Genomic DNA, 15399 nt, shown 5'->3' with positions numbered 1-15399 from the left:
TAAGAACAAGGTTCTTTTTACTTTTTAAATGTTTGATTAAAAGACGTATATTTACTATATCATCACTCTTCATAACAGCTCTCTAGATAGGATGTATCACTTCACTGGCTGCTATAACTTTTTTGTTGTTGTTATTTTTTATATAAATTTATTTATTTATTTATGGCTGCGTTGGGTCTTCGTTGCTGTGCACAGGCTTTCTCTAGTTGCGGCAAGCGGGGGCCCTCTTCGTTGCTGTGTGCAGGCTTCTCATTGCAGTGGCTTCTCTTGTTGCGGAGCATGGGCTCTAGGCACGTGCGGGCTTCAGTAGTTGTGCCACGTGGGCTCAGTTGGCTGCTATAACTTTAACCCCAAATTTTAGTGTAGCTTAACACAGTACAAGTTTACATTTGCTCACAGAATGCTCCAGTGCAGGAATACTTGGTCAGTGGGCAGGGCGGTTCTTCTCCATGCAGTGATTTATGGTCCCAGGTGCCTTCCATCAGTGGTCCTGCCTAGAACTTTGGAGCTCTCCAGATGCAGCCAATAAGCAGAGGAAGAAAGACTGGAGTAGGTACTGCTTAAAAAACAAACAAAAAAACAAAACAAAGAAAAGCCCAGAAGTGACCTACAAAACTTCAACACCTATTCCATGGATAGGAATTAGCTCCATGATCCTACCTGGATGCAGCCAGGAGAAATGTCATCCCTGGTTGGACAACCATCTCCCAACGACAACTTTATGGGAGGGGAGCATGGATTTTTGCGAACAATTAACTGCTCCTTCCCCATTGGGGTTTCGGTATGTCCCAAATTAGTTTTATGGGTGAGCTTCAAAGACTGAAATGAAACAATCTCTTCCAAATTGCCTGACCTAGAAGTTCACTGATCCCGAATTTAATTCTCTGCTCACAGATCACGTCCCTGAGAGATCAGGATCCTCCTTCCTGTGATGCTGCATCATAGCCAGATTTTACTCTCAGAAAGTGGATTCAAATGTGGCTCTAAAATAGTACTAAATGATTCATACTCTTTACAGGACACCTATCTATTTTGCACAGTTCACATCTTTTATGGAAAAAAATTAAATTATATCCTTAAAGTGTATGTATTTAATGAAATTATCCTTGTGTCCAAAATGCTAATTGCATGAGTAGGGCATGGTTTTTTTTAAATAACTACTTGCCTCAAAATAAAATGATGTGTTATTTTAGAGAAGTGTCTCTTTAGTGATAATGCAGATAGCACCAGTTAAGATTGAAATGAGCAGCTTTTTAAAAAAGAAGGAAAAGCTAAAGGAAAGAACCCTTAATATGAGTCAGAATAATCATTTATGGTAGTCTGTTATTTTATGATATACAAAGTACCTTCATACAATTACCTAACTTTACTCTCAACCATCTTTTGAGATATGTAAAGCATCATCCATCTCAATCTCAGCTAAGCAAAATGAGGTTTATAGAGCTTGAGTAGCTTGGCCCAAATTCACACCCTCCACTGTACCATGTTGCCACTCAGGCTACCTGTTTCACATCCTAGATCCTCTACCAGTGACTGCTTCTGGGCAGAGAACCTCATCTCTGTGGGCCATGCTTTTCCCAACTCTAAACTGGAAATTAAGCCATTGACGCCTGGTTCCCCCACCTCTATGCTAAATGAGATCATGTGTGAGAGCATCTCTACCTTTTAGTTGTAAGTGATCTTCTAAAACTACAGCATTGGAGTGAAAATAATTTTAAAATTTTATGTTCATAAAGATTAAGCACTAATGACACTGATAATAATAGCCAGTGAATAAAATTCTTTCTTGTGAAGCTTCTTTGCATTTGTCTAAATGTAGCCTTCAGCATCTCTGCTACTTCACAACTGAGCAGAAGTTGATTCTTGAAGCAGAATTAAACTCATATTATCTCAAACCTATTAGGAAATAGAGCAAATCCTTCAGAGACTTGGATGAAGAATGAATGTATTATCAGGTTTAGGAAGACCATTTGTGAGGCCTGCTTATGTAGATGAGGCTGTTACTGGTGTATCTGCACCGTGGACTGTCAGTTGTAATGTTTTTCTTACGCTATGGTGTCACAAACGCTGCATGGTCTCTGTTGAAGGAAAAGATCTATGTGTATTCCAGTTTCTTTTACGTTTGTAATATTTTACCTTTCAGATGAAAGATTTTCTTACTTGTTAGACTCCAGTAACTTTTTTTATTCTTTTGGAAAGTCTGTTGAAATTCCACTTGGTTTCCCCAGAGATCTGGGAACATTAAAAAATAATGTTTTTTACTCCCTCAACAAAAAGATGCATTTATTAACCAGGAGGGAGTGTAGAGCTTCTGAAAAATGGTTTAATTACTGGCATGGAGCTAGACCTTAGCCCTACATATTTGAAGAAACACTAAAGATTAACTTTTATTGGCTCTTGGGACATCTGTTGCAAACTTTAACAGTTGAGTAGTTAAACACTGGCCTAGCAAACCCTCAGCCCCAGTGAAAGTTACTTGGTGTCTCTGGCTCATTTTCTGAGTCAAGAATCATTGCACGTGGGACTTCCCTGGTGGCACAGTGGTTAAGAATCCGCCTGCCAATGCAGGGGACACGGGTTCAATCCCTGATCCGGGAAGATTCCACATGCCGTGGAGCAACTAAGCCTGTGTGCCACAACTACTGAGCCTGAGCGACTACAGCCCGTGCTCCACAACGAGAAGCCACCGCCACAAGAAACCCGCGCCCCGCAACGAAGAGTAACCTGTGCTTGCCACAACTAGAGAAAGCCTGCACACAGCAACGAAGACCCAATGCAGCCAAAAATAAATTAATTAACTAATTAATTTTAAAAAAAAAGAATCATTGCACAACAGAAATGTAGAGAAGCTTGGTCCAGATGGTAAAGTATTATGCAAATACTAAGGGTGTGGCCAAATTCAATAATCAGCTTTGTCATATTCTGTAACTTTTGACTACACTCCCAGGTTCATTGCATTCTACACATTAGTAAGGGATAGTGCCCAGAGGGCTCCAGCCAAGTGGACACAGGTCCTGACGTTTTCTCATCTCTTCTTATTATCCCCAGGAGAAACAGGGACAAGTGGGGAGACAGGACACGCTCACAAAAACAACTGTCTTGTGCTCACTTCAGCAGCACATGTACTAAAATTGGAATGATACAGAAAAGATTAGCATGGCCCCTGCATAAGGATGACATGCAAATTCGTGAAACATTCCATAATTTTAAAAACAAACTGTCCAGCCCTAACAATACTAGCAGCAAGTAGTAAAGAGGAAGTCCAAGAGCTGATTTTCCTAAATCCTAAATTCTATACCCCAATGCTGCCGCTCCCCTCTACATCAGGAGGCTTGATTTTGCCAAAGCAAGTACAGCATGGCCTTAAGCTGAGAGGTCCTTATGATTTTTAACAAAAAGCTTTATCATTTAAGAAGCATGATTTCATAGACTATTCCAGTTGGACTTCTTTTCCACAAAGAAAGCATACACTCAGAACTTTTGGATTTCCTTTCTAATTTTCTTACCGAAAGCTTATTCCAGCTTTCGTTCATCTATAGCCAACTTTGGCCTGTTTTATATAGGACAAGAACAAATAGGCCATAAAACTGGAATAGCTGAGAATCAAGTTCTTATTTTCATCTCCTTTATAGAACGAGCCAACTTGTCTATTTTTAGATATTTGCTCTCCCCCGTCCCCATTTCTGTCCTCCCTCTATTTTAGGTGCCAGTGAGCCGTGAAATTTCAGAAGCTGACTCTAAGAGAGAGGGCTTAGTATGAATCACAAACAGTATGATTATTACCTGGAAAATCTAGTTAATTGGACTCCCACGATAATATACCCACATTCTTCATCCCTCCAGCTCATGCTGCCGCCACTTCCCTGACTGTGGGACCCGCAAGGGGCAACAGTCTGTCTTTTCCTGAATATAATTACTCCTTCCTGCAAATGTCAAAAAAGTCTATTTTTTAAAAATTCCTGTTATATAAGATGCATCTCTGTTCCTCTTATTCAGAAAAGAAGTTGCTTTCTCCTTTGTCTGATCCCAATATTTATGACTTCTCTCCCTTTTATCTATTCCAAAGAAAGTTTTCTCCTTTTACTCTTCCTTCATCTTAAAAAATATTTTCTTGGGTTCATAGAGTTCTTCTCCTTTAAGAGCATAGATATTTATAAGAAAATAAAAAAGATATATATATTTTTTTACACACGGTGCCTTTTTTCACTAAGAGGTAAACCCCTAGAGGTGGGTCCTGTGTAATGTGCGTGGTATCCTGTTATGTTGCTGGAATCTGCAAATGGTCAAGCAATTGCTTACAATTCCTGTATGTGTAAAGTGGCTTGTTTTATTAAATAAGTAAATGGGCAAGTAGCAGATGCCTAAGAAGAATCACTTAGCCTTAATGAAATGTTGTTGTTGTTGTTAGATTTAAGCTACTGTCTAATGCAATACTCTGTTTTCATTCTAACAGCAAACTGCTCAGCCACCTGCTTTAACGGAGGGACCTGTTTCTACCCTGGAAAGTGTATTTGCCCTCCAGCACTTGAGGGGGAACAGTGTGAAATAAGTGAGTATTGACCTGCATTGTCTTTGTTTTTTTGGGGGAAAACTTAGAAGCTCCATCTAACCCCTTCGTTTTATTGATGAGGAATCTGAAGCCCAGAGACAATGAATTGCTTGTCTAAGGTCTCAGGCCAGTGGTTTCTTTTTACTAGATTGAGCCGCCATCTGTTTTGGCTAAAGGTGGGCAAAGAGTGACATAGCTCAGCACAGATGACTCAGAGCAAATGCTCTCTGACTCAGTTATCTGGGTTTGGGTTATTCACCATGTTGCGTTGTTTCTTGTTAGTGATTTTTGCCCCTTCTCATTGTGCAGAGCCCATAGTTTCAGCCTGGAAATGTAGATCAGAGCTTTAGGACAGCTGGAATTTGATCACCTACCTGCAGGCATAGAGAGTTTTTTCTCTGGCACTCACTGCCACATTTCCTAACCAGACGGAGCCTATTAACTCATCTCAGAGAAAAGGATAGACTCAAGAAAAAAGAGGGGAAAAAAAAAGGTGCAGAGCAATAAAAACAAACAAACAAAAACCTAATAGCACATGCAACAACATGAATGAATTGCACAGATGTTATGCTAAGTAAAAGGAGCTAGACGCAAGAAAGTGCATGCTGCATGATTCCATTTTTATGAAGTTCAAGAACAGGCAAAAGTAATGGATGATCATAGAAACAAGAATAGTGATTGGGGGCACAAAGGAACTTTATGGGGTGCCAGAAATGCACTATATCTTGATTGAGGAAGTGTCTCATGAGTGTTTATTTATGTAAAAAACAAAAAAAATAGTTGAGCCATAAACTTAAAATCAGTGCACATTATGCCTTCACTAGATGTTTGTCATGCTTTGATACAAAAAAAAAAAAAAAAAAAATGTAAGGGTGGAATGTGGTAGGTAATCACTATTTTGGGAATCAGGATACCAAACTGCTTGCCCTGGCCCTGTCACCTCCCAGTCACGTCACTGAAGCTCTCTGCTAAACTCAGAAATGAGCCAGCCCCACACTCAATTGCTCTATGACCCAGAAGACAGATAACACCGAAGCCCCGCTCGGGAAGGAGCAAAAGGAATGTGAGTGAGCACGTCTGCTAAAGGTGCTGTGTCCCTGCCTTTCTGGAAGTTCTGGAATATGGCATTTTCACCTCCAGCTATATTGTATCCATAAAACACCACTGTGTTTGGTACAGCCATAGTTTTTGAAGTTGTACTGGGTTCAAAATTAAATAATACTGACTTCCTATTTTAACTTTCAACCTCTAATTTATTTGTGGGTTTTTGTAGTTTAATAAGTAGTAGCTAAAGTGACGGTTTTTTATAGAGTTCAAATGAAGTACCTCTGAAGTTTCCATAGGACATGTAATTAATTGTCAGGACGTGCTTTCTGCTCTTATTAATTACCCTGCCCTGATAAAGATATCTCTGAGCTCACTCCCCTCAGTTTTCTTCCCATACTTACTCTCAAACTTCGCATATTTAGTTGGTTCATGTTTATGAATCTTTGTTCATGGGTTCATCTCTCTTCATGTGGGTATCTGTTTCATGCCCTTAGGTTTATGACCTTTCCATTGGCAGAAACTGTTTTCTATTCTTTTTTTTTTTTTTTAACTGCACCAAAAATGTGGGCCTTTTGAAAGCTCCTGATTATCCCCATCACAAGTTATACTAAAATCCTTTTAGGAAATTTTTTGTTTCTATTACAGGAACCAAATTACCAGGAAAAAATTAAAATGGGTCTTGAGTTGAAAAGTGCCTCTCGTGTAATAGAGACAAAAAGTTGAATTACGTATCCTATTTTTAAATTGAGATACAACTCACATACTGTAAAATTCACCATTTTAAAGTATATAATTGAATACAGTCACAAAGTTGTGCAGCATCTCTTCTCTCTAATTCCAGAACATGTCATCATCCCCCAGAGAAACCCTGTACCGACCAGCAGTCACTCCTCACTGTCCTCTCCCCAAGCCCCTGGAGTCCACTAATCCACTTCCTGTCTCTTTAGATTTGCCTATTCTAGACATTTCATATAAATAGAATCATCCAATATATGGCCTTTTATGTCTGACTTCTTTCACTTGGCATGTTTTTGAGGTTCACCTACATTGTAGCATATATCATTACTTCCTTTTACTTGCTAAAGAACATTCCATTGTGTGGATATACCAACCACATTTTGTTTATCCATTCATCAGTTGATGGGCATTTGGGCTGTTCCCACTTTAGGACTCTTACGAATAATAGTGCTGCTACGAACATTTGTGGACAAGTTTTTGTGTGAACATGTTTTCAGTTCTCTTGGGTATATACTTAGGAGTAAAATTGCCAGACCACATGTTAACTCTTTAATTTTTTGAGGAACTGCTGAACTGTTTTCCAAAGTGGCTGTACCATTTTACATTCCCACCAGCAATGTACAAGGGTTCCAATTTCTCCATATCCTTACCAACACTTGTTATTGCCTGTTTTTTTTAATGAAATATGTATTCTGATGCTATTTATATTTTCATTTCTTCTGGCCTCTATCAGAATTGATATCTTCTCAAACTTCATTCTGACTTGACTGTGAGATATACTTGCAGTTTAACAAATAAAACCATGGTTAGAAGTATCTAGATGTATGTACCTATGTTTATCTTGTTCTTTAAGGTTCACAGACTTTACAAGAATCTTTAATGAACCTTCAGTTAAAAAGACCAAATTATTTATACTGTACTATAAACGTTTTTTTAATACCTTAATGGGTTCTTCTTATTATAAAACTTATCTGTATAAAGTGTTCTCCATAAAAAATTAGAATATTGGATAAAACAAAAATCACTCATAATTCTAAGACCCAGAGATGACAGTTATTGGCGCTTATTGTAAACTATTTTTATCTTTTTTCTATGTGAAGGATAGTCACAAATTTAAGTTACCTCACAATCTGATGGGCAGAGGAAGTTTAATATCTTTATTTTGTCAATACCTTAATCTCACTGTTCTCACTGGTTAGAGTTAAAATTCAAATTGTTTAGAATTAGTCAAATCTGTTTGTCTTCAGGCAATATTTAGTCTCATTTGGGTAAAAATGTGTAATCGCTCAAGATGACTCAGTTTACCACTGTTCAATGGACAGATTGGTTGCAAAATATTTTCAGGAAAAGGAAGTCAATGTTACAGACACTTACAGAATTTGTAATTTTAAAACAATCATCTCTTCATGATGTTTTGGCTCCATGAAGTTTGATCTAGGAATGGCCTTCTAACCGTCACCAGCGATCATATTTCTGTGGTGAGATAACCAGGAGAGAACGTCCTCCTTCCTGGCTTCAGTGATCCTAACGGTCCTCACTTCCCTCTTGCCAAGAAAACAAAAAGATCCTTGGAGTCAATGAGAAGATTCTCTCCTGGGGCTTCCCTGGTGGCGCAGTGGTTGAGAATCTGCCTGCCAATGCAGGGGACACGGGTTCGAGCCCTGGTCCGGGAAGATACCACATGCCGCGGAGCAACTAAGCCTGTGCACCACAACTACTGAGCCTGTGCTCTAGAGCCCACGAGCCACAACTACTGAAGCCCGTGTACCTAGAGCCCGTGCTCCGCAACAAGAGAAGCCACCGCAATGAGAAGCCCGCACACCACAATGAAGAGCAGCCCCTGCTCACCACAGTTAGAGAAAGCCCGCGCGCAGAAACGAAGACCAAAAAAAAAGCAGCCAAAAAGAGAAAAAAACAAATACTGTATGCAGCCAAAAAAAAAAAAAAAAAAATTCTCTCCATCAATCATTCTCTGCATTATCCCTGGATACCAAGTTCACATCTCATAGAATATGGGGAAACTTGGGCTCTCCAAGTATTTCACAATAACTCCTCTATCTCTTCTGCCCTATAGCTATTGTCCCACATCTTGCTTACTTGAAAAAACCCAGTGCATTGCCAAGTACTGTGGTATGATCCAATTTTGTGCATATGATGGGGACAGATGTTTCTCTGATGCAAATGGAAATTCAGAATTAGGTATTCCTTTCCTTAACTTAGAGTTGGGATCTTGACCAAATAGTAAATGCTATTATTTGTATCCAAACCTATCAAAAAGTACACTTTTGGATTTTTAACGGTCCATAAAAAGGTGGCATTCTAATATTAAGATTGTTTTAATACATGTTTCAAGAACATCCCTGCGTCAGAAGAACCTACAGGTCTAATGGCATTCCAGGTTCTTGAGAGACTCTAACATCTCAATATTATGTCTCTATTATCTCCACAATGACTAAATGCTGCTTTGGTTGATTTATATATGAAGAAAGTCATTTTTGGAGAAATAAAAAGAGAAGAAAGTGTTTTTAGCAAAATTATTTTCATATGGGATTCACTTCATGTTTGTCAAGCATAATGCTTGCCTGGAAAAAAACTTCAGCCTTAGGATGGCAAATTCTAGATTGCAGAGGGAGAATAAATAGCTTCAAAAGTAAGAAAGAAGAAAAATATTATATAATTTTTACATCTAAGGCCCTATTCCAGCTCTAAAATCCTGTGATTCAAAGATCTGTGAAAAGACTAGCAATACTCATTTGGCACAGAGATAAAAGAAAGAATGATGTATCATTAGGATCTAAGACATTCCAGAAAAATGCACAGGTGTGGAATCAGGCACCTTTTGTGCCCCACCTCATATCCTTCTCAGCTAGCCTTTCACTCCAGCCACTGCTATGACCTATTTTGCACAGACATAGCCTAATTGCACCTTAGCTGTGTCACACTTCTCTTGCTTTCCACCCAGAGACTCCTGAGTACTAAAAAAAAAAAAAATACAATCTGCACTCACACAGTCACAGAATGGAAACGCAAGAAAGTTATTCCATGGGGTGACCTTTGATCAGTGGGAGACAAGTACAGATGAATAAATGCTCCCCTCTTCCTTCCTTCAGTCAACTTGAAGGTGCAGTCAGTCTACCTGGCTCCTCAGAAAGATGCTGCAGGATAGAGCCCAGTTGCCCATAGTGATGACCAACCCACAAACATATTATACTTCTGTGTTGGCTTTCCCTCCTTCGCCGTTTTACTCTCCCCACCCCCCATTCCTGATCCCTAGGATCACTTCCCAAATAAACTCTGCACGCAGGCCCTGCTTTCTGGAGAATCCGAGGCTAAGACAGAAGTCATCATGTCCAGGTATAGGCCTGCTTTCAGAAAAAGTGACATACAAAAATCAGAACTCAGAAAAGATCAGTTAGGGCGTCATTCATTTCTTCATTTTTAGTATACCTTAAATTACAAGCGTTTATGAATCTGTTAAAACATTATTCTGTTTATTTAAAAAGTAATAGGAATACATTTGAACAACATATTCATTGTAGTAGATACATATCCAGAATCATAAGTAAAAATACTAGCCTGGTTGTTCCAAAAGCGAGACTCAAACAGTAACAAAGCCAGGGTAGATCAGAAATAAGTGGAAATAACTGCCACTTAAAAGGCTTGATCCTCTCAAAGCCGTGCAGTTCCTTTGAAAAAATGTAATTGCCTCTGAAAGAAGCACAGAGTTCCTTGCTTATTTGCATTCTTCTCTATCTCAGGCAAATGCCCACAGCCCTGTCGAAATGGAGGTAAATGCATTGGCAAAAGTAAATGCAAGTGCTCCAAAGGTTACCAAGGAGACCTCTGTTCAAAGCGTAAGTACGCCGTACACATAGTCGATCTTGTGTCACAGGATAATTAAACTAGTAGGAGTCTCTTCTCTCTTCATAACTTCTGTACCTACTGCATGTTGCTTGGGCATCACAATTAACCTTTCTTCACTGACATATGTTTCCTTGAAGTAGACCAAAGACGTTGTATGAAATCCATGCACGTAAAAAAAACTTAGACACATTCACACACACAACCAAACTTTTTAACTCTTAGGGGTTTTCTTAAGGAAGATGAACTTCCATTGCCCAGCAGTTTCAAAGTCCTCCTGAGCGTCTTTTGTGAATGAGAAGCATCAAGTCTAGTTTAAGATTACTCTCAGGACTGTTTCAAAAAGTCCAAAACTGACTTCTAGCTGGAGATTGACTTAGAAAGAAAGAAAGAAAAAAAAAAAATTAAGGGATGAAGCCAAAACTAACACATTCTAAAGAACTGCAGGAAAAGCAGCTGCGTAATTCTGTTGACAAATGAAAGCTCAGGAAACATTCTATCTCCTTTGACTCTAGCTGTCTGCGAGCCTGGCTGTGGTACACACGGAACCTGCCACGAACCCAACAAATGCCAATGTCAGGAAGGCTGGCATGGAAGACACTGCAATAAAAGTGAGTGCGAGCCGTGTGGCGAGCCAGCCTTTTGCATGTCTGTTTCCTGGCTCCAAAGGCGGATGGACAAGCCTAACTCAGCCCCGCTTTCCTTTTCATAAAAGCAGCTTCTCCTCCGCTGCCTGTTCTCCCCCGTGCTTCTCTGCATGCCACACCCCGCCCCACCCTGTACTCTCTAAACGTTAGAGCCTAAGCTTTAGAGTATAAAGAGGAAAGAAAGCATCACTGTAAAATAGCACCACAAATATCTTCCAGGTTAAATTAGTACTACGTGGTGATTTGGTAATACGGTATGTTAACTGTGATAGAAATAAGTAAGATTTTAAATCAGATGTAGATCAGTACCTACATGGTTCTGATTTTATCATTCACAATTGATCAGTCAGCATATAGAACATGAAGAGTTCTATAAAATCTTTAAACTGTATTGGTTATGGTATGCTTTAAATGGGTTCTTTTGTGGGAGAGTAAAGGTCTGTGAAGTACAGGAGAGATGTTATCATGGAGTTGTGTTTTTTCAAATTCATTGAGTACCAAAAGTGAACTAGCTATAGGCTAATAAACCACTGACCTATTTTATACACAAAATGAAAGTTGCTAAATTCAATCATTCCGTTCTGATTGATATGCTAGGCATGAATCCAGGCACTGGAGACATACCAGTGAACAGACAGAAAAGGCCCTTCCTGGTAGCACCCAGGTTCAGGAGGGAGGGACAGTCAATCAGCAAGTGAAGGAAATAAACAATGCAGTTTCTGTAGGTTCATCCTGCAGCTTGAACTCAGTCTCCTGAGTATGGACCCACTGGCCATTTTCCTTTGAGGAAAGAAAGGCTTCATTCAGTCATACAACTCCCTTGATTAACAGACATCCAGATTGTGTCTACCAAATTGTGTCTCCAAAATAATGTACACAAATTGAACAGATCACTTTCACATCAGATGTTTTTCTAAATCAGTGGTCTCCAAAGGGTGATGCATGTAGCCCAGTGAGTGTGGAATGATCAGCTGGGTGCTGAGGGAAAATATAGTTTGAAAACATTTTTTATATTTTATATTCTTTTATTACATTTATGTATAAATTTTATAAGTAATGTATATATAGTTATATATCTCAATCTCTAATTTCTAATTTTTGTGCATATTTTATAACTCACATTATATTATTCTGATATGTATATATACCATTTATGTGTAGGTATACATGTTTATTTGTTTATTTTAAAGTATACTGGTGTCTGGTCTAGGCTAAGCCATCGATTTGAGTCTTTTTCACCCACTGAATTGGCTGGATGGTAGATTGAATTGGCTTCAGGTGGGCATAGCTTAACAAGAAGTGGAGCTCCTCTAGAAAAGCGTTCCGTTACCGAGGTGGGAATGATTGAATCGTATTCCTGTTAGGACATACTTGGTGGGGGGACCTTCTTGGGAGTAAAAGACCTGTAGAAAACTAACCATTTCTGGAGCCATTTTGGAAAAGAGTTAAACCAAACCCTTTATGCCACCTTTAACTCAGGATACGAACTGTGCAGTTGGTCCCCAAATCAGAGTAAGTTTCCAGAAGTCCTTGGGCCTAGGGATGACCTGAAGTGAGACCATACGTCCCAGGACTCAATTACAAAGGTCTTCTGGGACTCACATTCGGGGCCTGGTGACCGCCAACGGTGATGGGAGGGGAGTACAAGAGGCTCTGTTCCTGCTGATACACCCGGTTGCTCTTCCAGGAAGAAGGCAAGTTAGGGGCCCTCATGCATGTAGTTTAGATGAGCAATTCTGGCAGGTCTGCCAGCCACCAAATAGCACTCCCACTTGTAGACTTTGCTGCTGAAAGCTTCTGTCATCTGTTCCTCCTTCAGATCCAGGCATTGCATGTCAAGAAGATGCCTTGGTGTTTGATTCAAATGCAAACGTGTTTTCCGGGAGAGGCCCCCCCAGCCATTCTGCACATTGGCTGAGAGAATCAGGCTGAAAGAATGAGGTTTATTTTGTTTAAAGGGAGGGGACAAGGAAGCCCTGAGGCACAGAGCTCTGCTAAGAACAGACCCCCAGCAGGGTGACACACTGAGAGGTCCCAGGCACCCAGACATCCTACTTGGGAGGAGGACACTGGAGACAGACTGCCCGGCTTAGGCTCCCCTCACCAGGGAGGCGTGGCCTTCATGGGTGGCAGGGCGAGCAGCAGGGTAGGGATTTACTCCAGCAAATTGTTGGCTCATTGTTCTGGCTGCGCCGTGAGCTACTAGCCTACATACTGACAATTCAGAGAGACACATTCAGGAACAAAGTATTCTGTTCTCAGTAGTTACTCAATGGCATGCTTGCATTTATTTATTTATTTATTTGGCTGCACCAGGTCTTCGTTGTGGCATGCGGGATCTAGTTCCCTGACCAGGGATCGAACCCGGGCCCCTGCATTGGGAGTGCGGAGTCTTAGCCACTGGACCACCAGGGAAGTCCCCCCATGCTTGCATTTAAAAACCACAAGGAAGGGACGTCCCTGGTGGGGCAGTGGTTGAGAATCCGCCTGCTAGTACGGGGACACGGGTTCGAGCCCTGGTCCGGGAAGATCCCACATGCTGCAGAGCAACTAAGCCTGTGCGCCACAACTACTGAGCCTGTGCTCTAGAGCCCGCGAGCCACAACTACTGAGCCCACATGCCACAAATACTGAAGCCTGTGCTCTAGAGCCCACGAGCCACAACTACTGAGCCCATGTGCCACAACTACTGAAGCCCGCGCACCTAGAGCCCATGCTCCGCAACAAGAGAAGCCACTGCAATGAGAAGCCTGTGTGCAATGAAGAGCAGCCCCTGCTCACCGCAACTAGAGAAAGCCCGCGCACAGCAACGAAGACCCAACACAGCCTAATTAATTAATTAATTAAAATAAATTTTAGAAAAAACCACAAGGAACAAATGAAATGCCAAACTTGACTCTAATGCACAGGAAGATGGAGGCAGATTTTTAAAGTGTGATTGCTGTTTTGGATCAGTTTTAGGAAATCAGTAGAAGTGAGTCAGTGCCCAGAAGCATCTCCAGAAGTTCACAAGTAATAAGAAAAGAGGCTTCAAGTTGTGTAACTCAGTGTTACACTCCACTTACAATGAGCTGGAAATGCTATTGATAGATGCCCACCTTCACCGAAACGCGCAAATCCCCATTGATAAGGAGTCAGTTCAAATCATAACCTTTCTCTAACATGTGTACTGGAGTCCTTAATTCTTATAAAATTCCTATTTTGTGTAAACGCAATAGCCACGCCTAATCATGTGATCTATATGAAGAATGGGGGTTGTTACATCGAACTAGATCAATATAATGGAGGCTGGTTTTACAAGGCAGTGAAAGGATCAATGACCAAGTCCTCTGCAAAAGCATCCCTGCTATTGAGACCTCAGTGCTAGATCCTTACCAACCCTTGGGTGGAGAACATCCTTCCATTCAATCACATTCATCCAAAGTTTGCATCAAGAGTATCTGCATGGCCAAAATACATAGTGAATCAGAGATTCAGTGGAAGCCAGATTTGATGGAGTTAGTAAAATGGGTTTCTTTTAACAGAGATCTTGAACCTGTAACATCTCTTCATTCAGGTAGCTTTTTGTGATTGCTGTGGTCTTTTACTCTGGGTTGAAAAGGGAAAATGGATTTCATTTGAATGATTAATAATGAATCTGAAGAGCCTGTTTTTGTAGTTTCTTTTCTTTTAAGCTGTGAATAATTTTGCAGGGTACGGAGCCAGCCTCACGCATGCCCTGAGGCCAGCAGGCGCCGGGCTCAGGCAGCACACGCCTTCACTTAAAAAGGCCGAGGAACGGCAGGACCCACCTGAATCCAATTACATCTGGTGAACTCCGACATCTGAAACGTTTTAAGTTACACCAAGTTCATAGCCTTTGTTAACCTTTCATGTGTTGAATGTTCAAATAATGTTCATTACAGTTAAGAATACTGGCCTGAATTTTATTAGCTTCATTATAAATCACCGAGCTGATATTTACTCTTCCTTTTAAGTTTTCTAAGTACATCTGTAGCGTGATGGTATAGATTTTCTTGTTTCAGTGCTTTGGGACCGATTTTATGTTATGTAAGTTGTTCAGGTTAAATTTTTGTCTTTTCAGTGTGTAGTTGGCAGATAATTTCCAAAAGTACAATGCATTCATGATGTCGAGGGGCTGGGCAACATTAGAGAAGATAAATGGAACAAAAATGCATAAATCACAAGGGTCTGGATGAAGCAGTTAAAGTGCTGAAGTTATAGCATTTCAAATTATATTGTCATGTATTTAGACATTTGTCACATTTTTTAAATTCCCCTTATTTCTAAACTCACAATACAATATATTTTGACCTTACCATAATTCCAGAGAATTCAGTATTGAAAAAAAAAAAAAAAAAAACAGAGAAAGAAATAACACTGTGGTAGTGGCATTTAACGATATAATATATTGTAAACACAATAAACTAGGGAATATAATGTATGAACTTTTGGCATTGGCTTGAAGCAATATAATATATTGTAAACAAACACAGCTCTTACGTAAACATTTTATACTGTTTGTATGTATAAAATAAAGGTGCTGCTTTAGTTTTC

General features: G+C 40.1%; 1 protein-coding gene across 1 annotated transcript in view; it reads left to right on the top strand.

Moving 5' to 3' along the window:
- WIF1 (WNT inhibitory factor 1) overlaps positions 1-15399 on the top strand; it is an 85025-nt gene extending 69626 nt beyond the window's left edge. The window contains exons 7-10 of the mRNA XM_082351269.1: positions 4454-4549; positions 10093-10188; positions 10711-10806; positions 14535-15399. Coding sequence (XP_082207395.1) covers positions 4454-4549; positions 10093-10188; positions 10711-10806; positions 14535-14656 — 410 coding nt within the window. The 3' untranslated portion in view covers positions 14657-15399. The remainder of the gene's footprint in view (positions 1-4453; positions 4550-10092; positions 10189-10710; positions 10807-14534) is intronic.

This window comes from Balaenoptera borealis, assembly GCF_965194805.1.
Source record: "Balaenoptera borealis genome assembly, chromosome: 13".
Lineage (NCBI taxonomy): Eukaryota > Metazoa > Chordata > Mammalia > Artiodactyla > Balaenopteridae > Balaenoptera > Balaenoptera borealis.
Note: the sequence above shows the minus strand (reverse complement) of the source record. Positions and strands in the feature narration are given on the sequence as shown.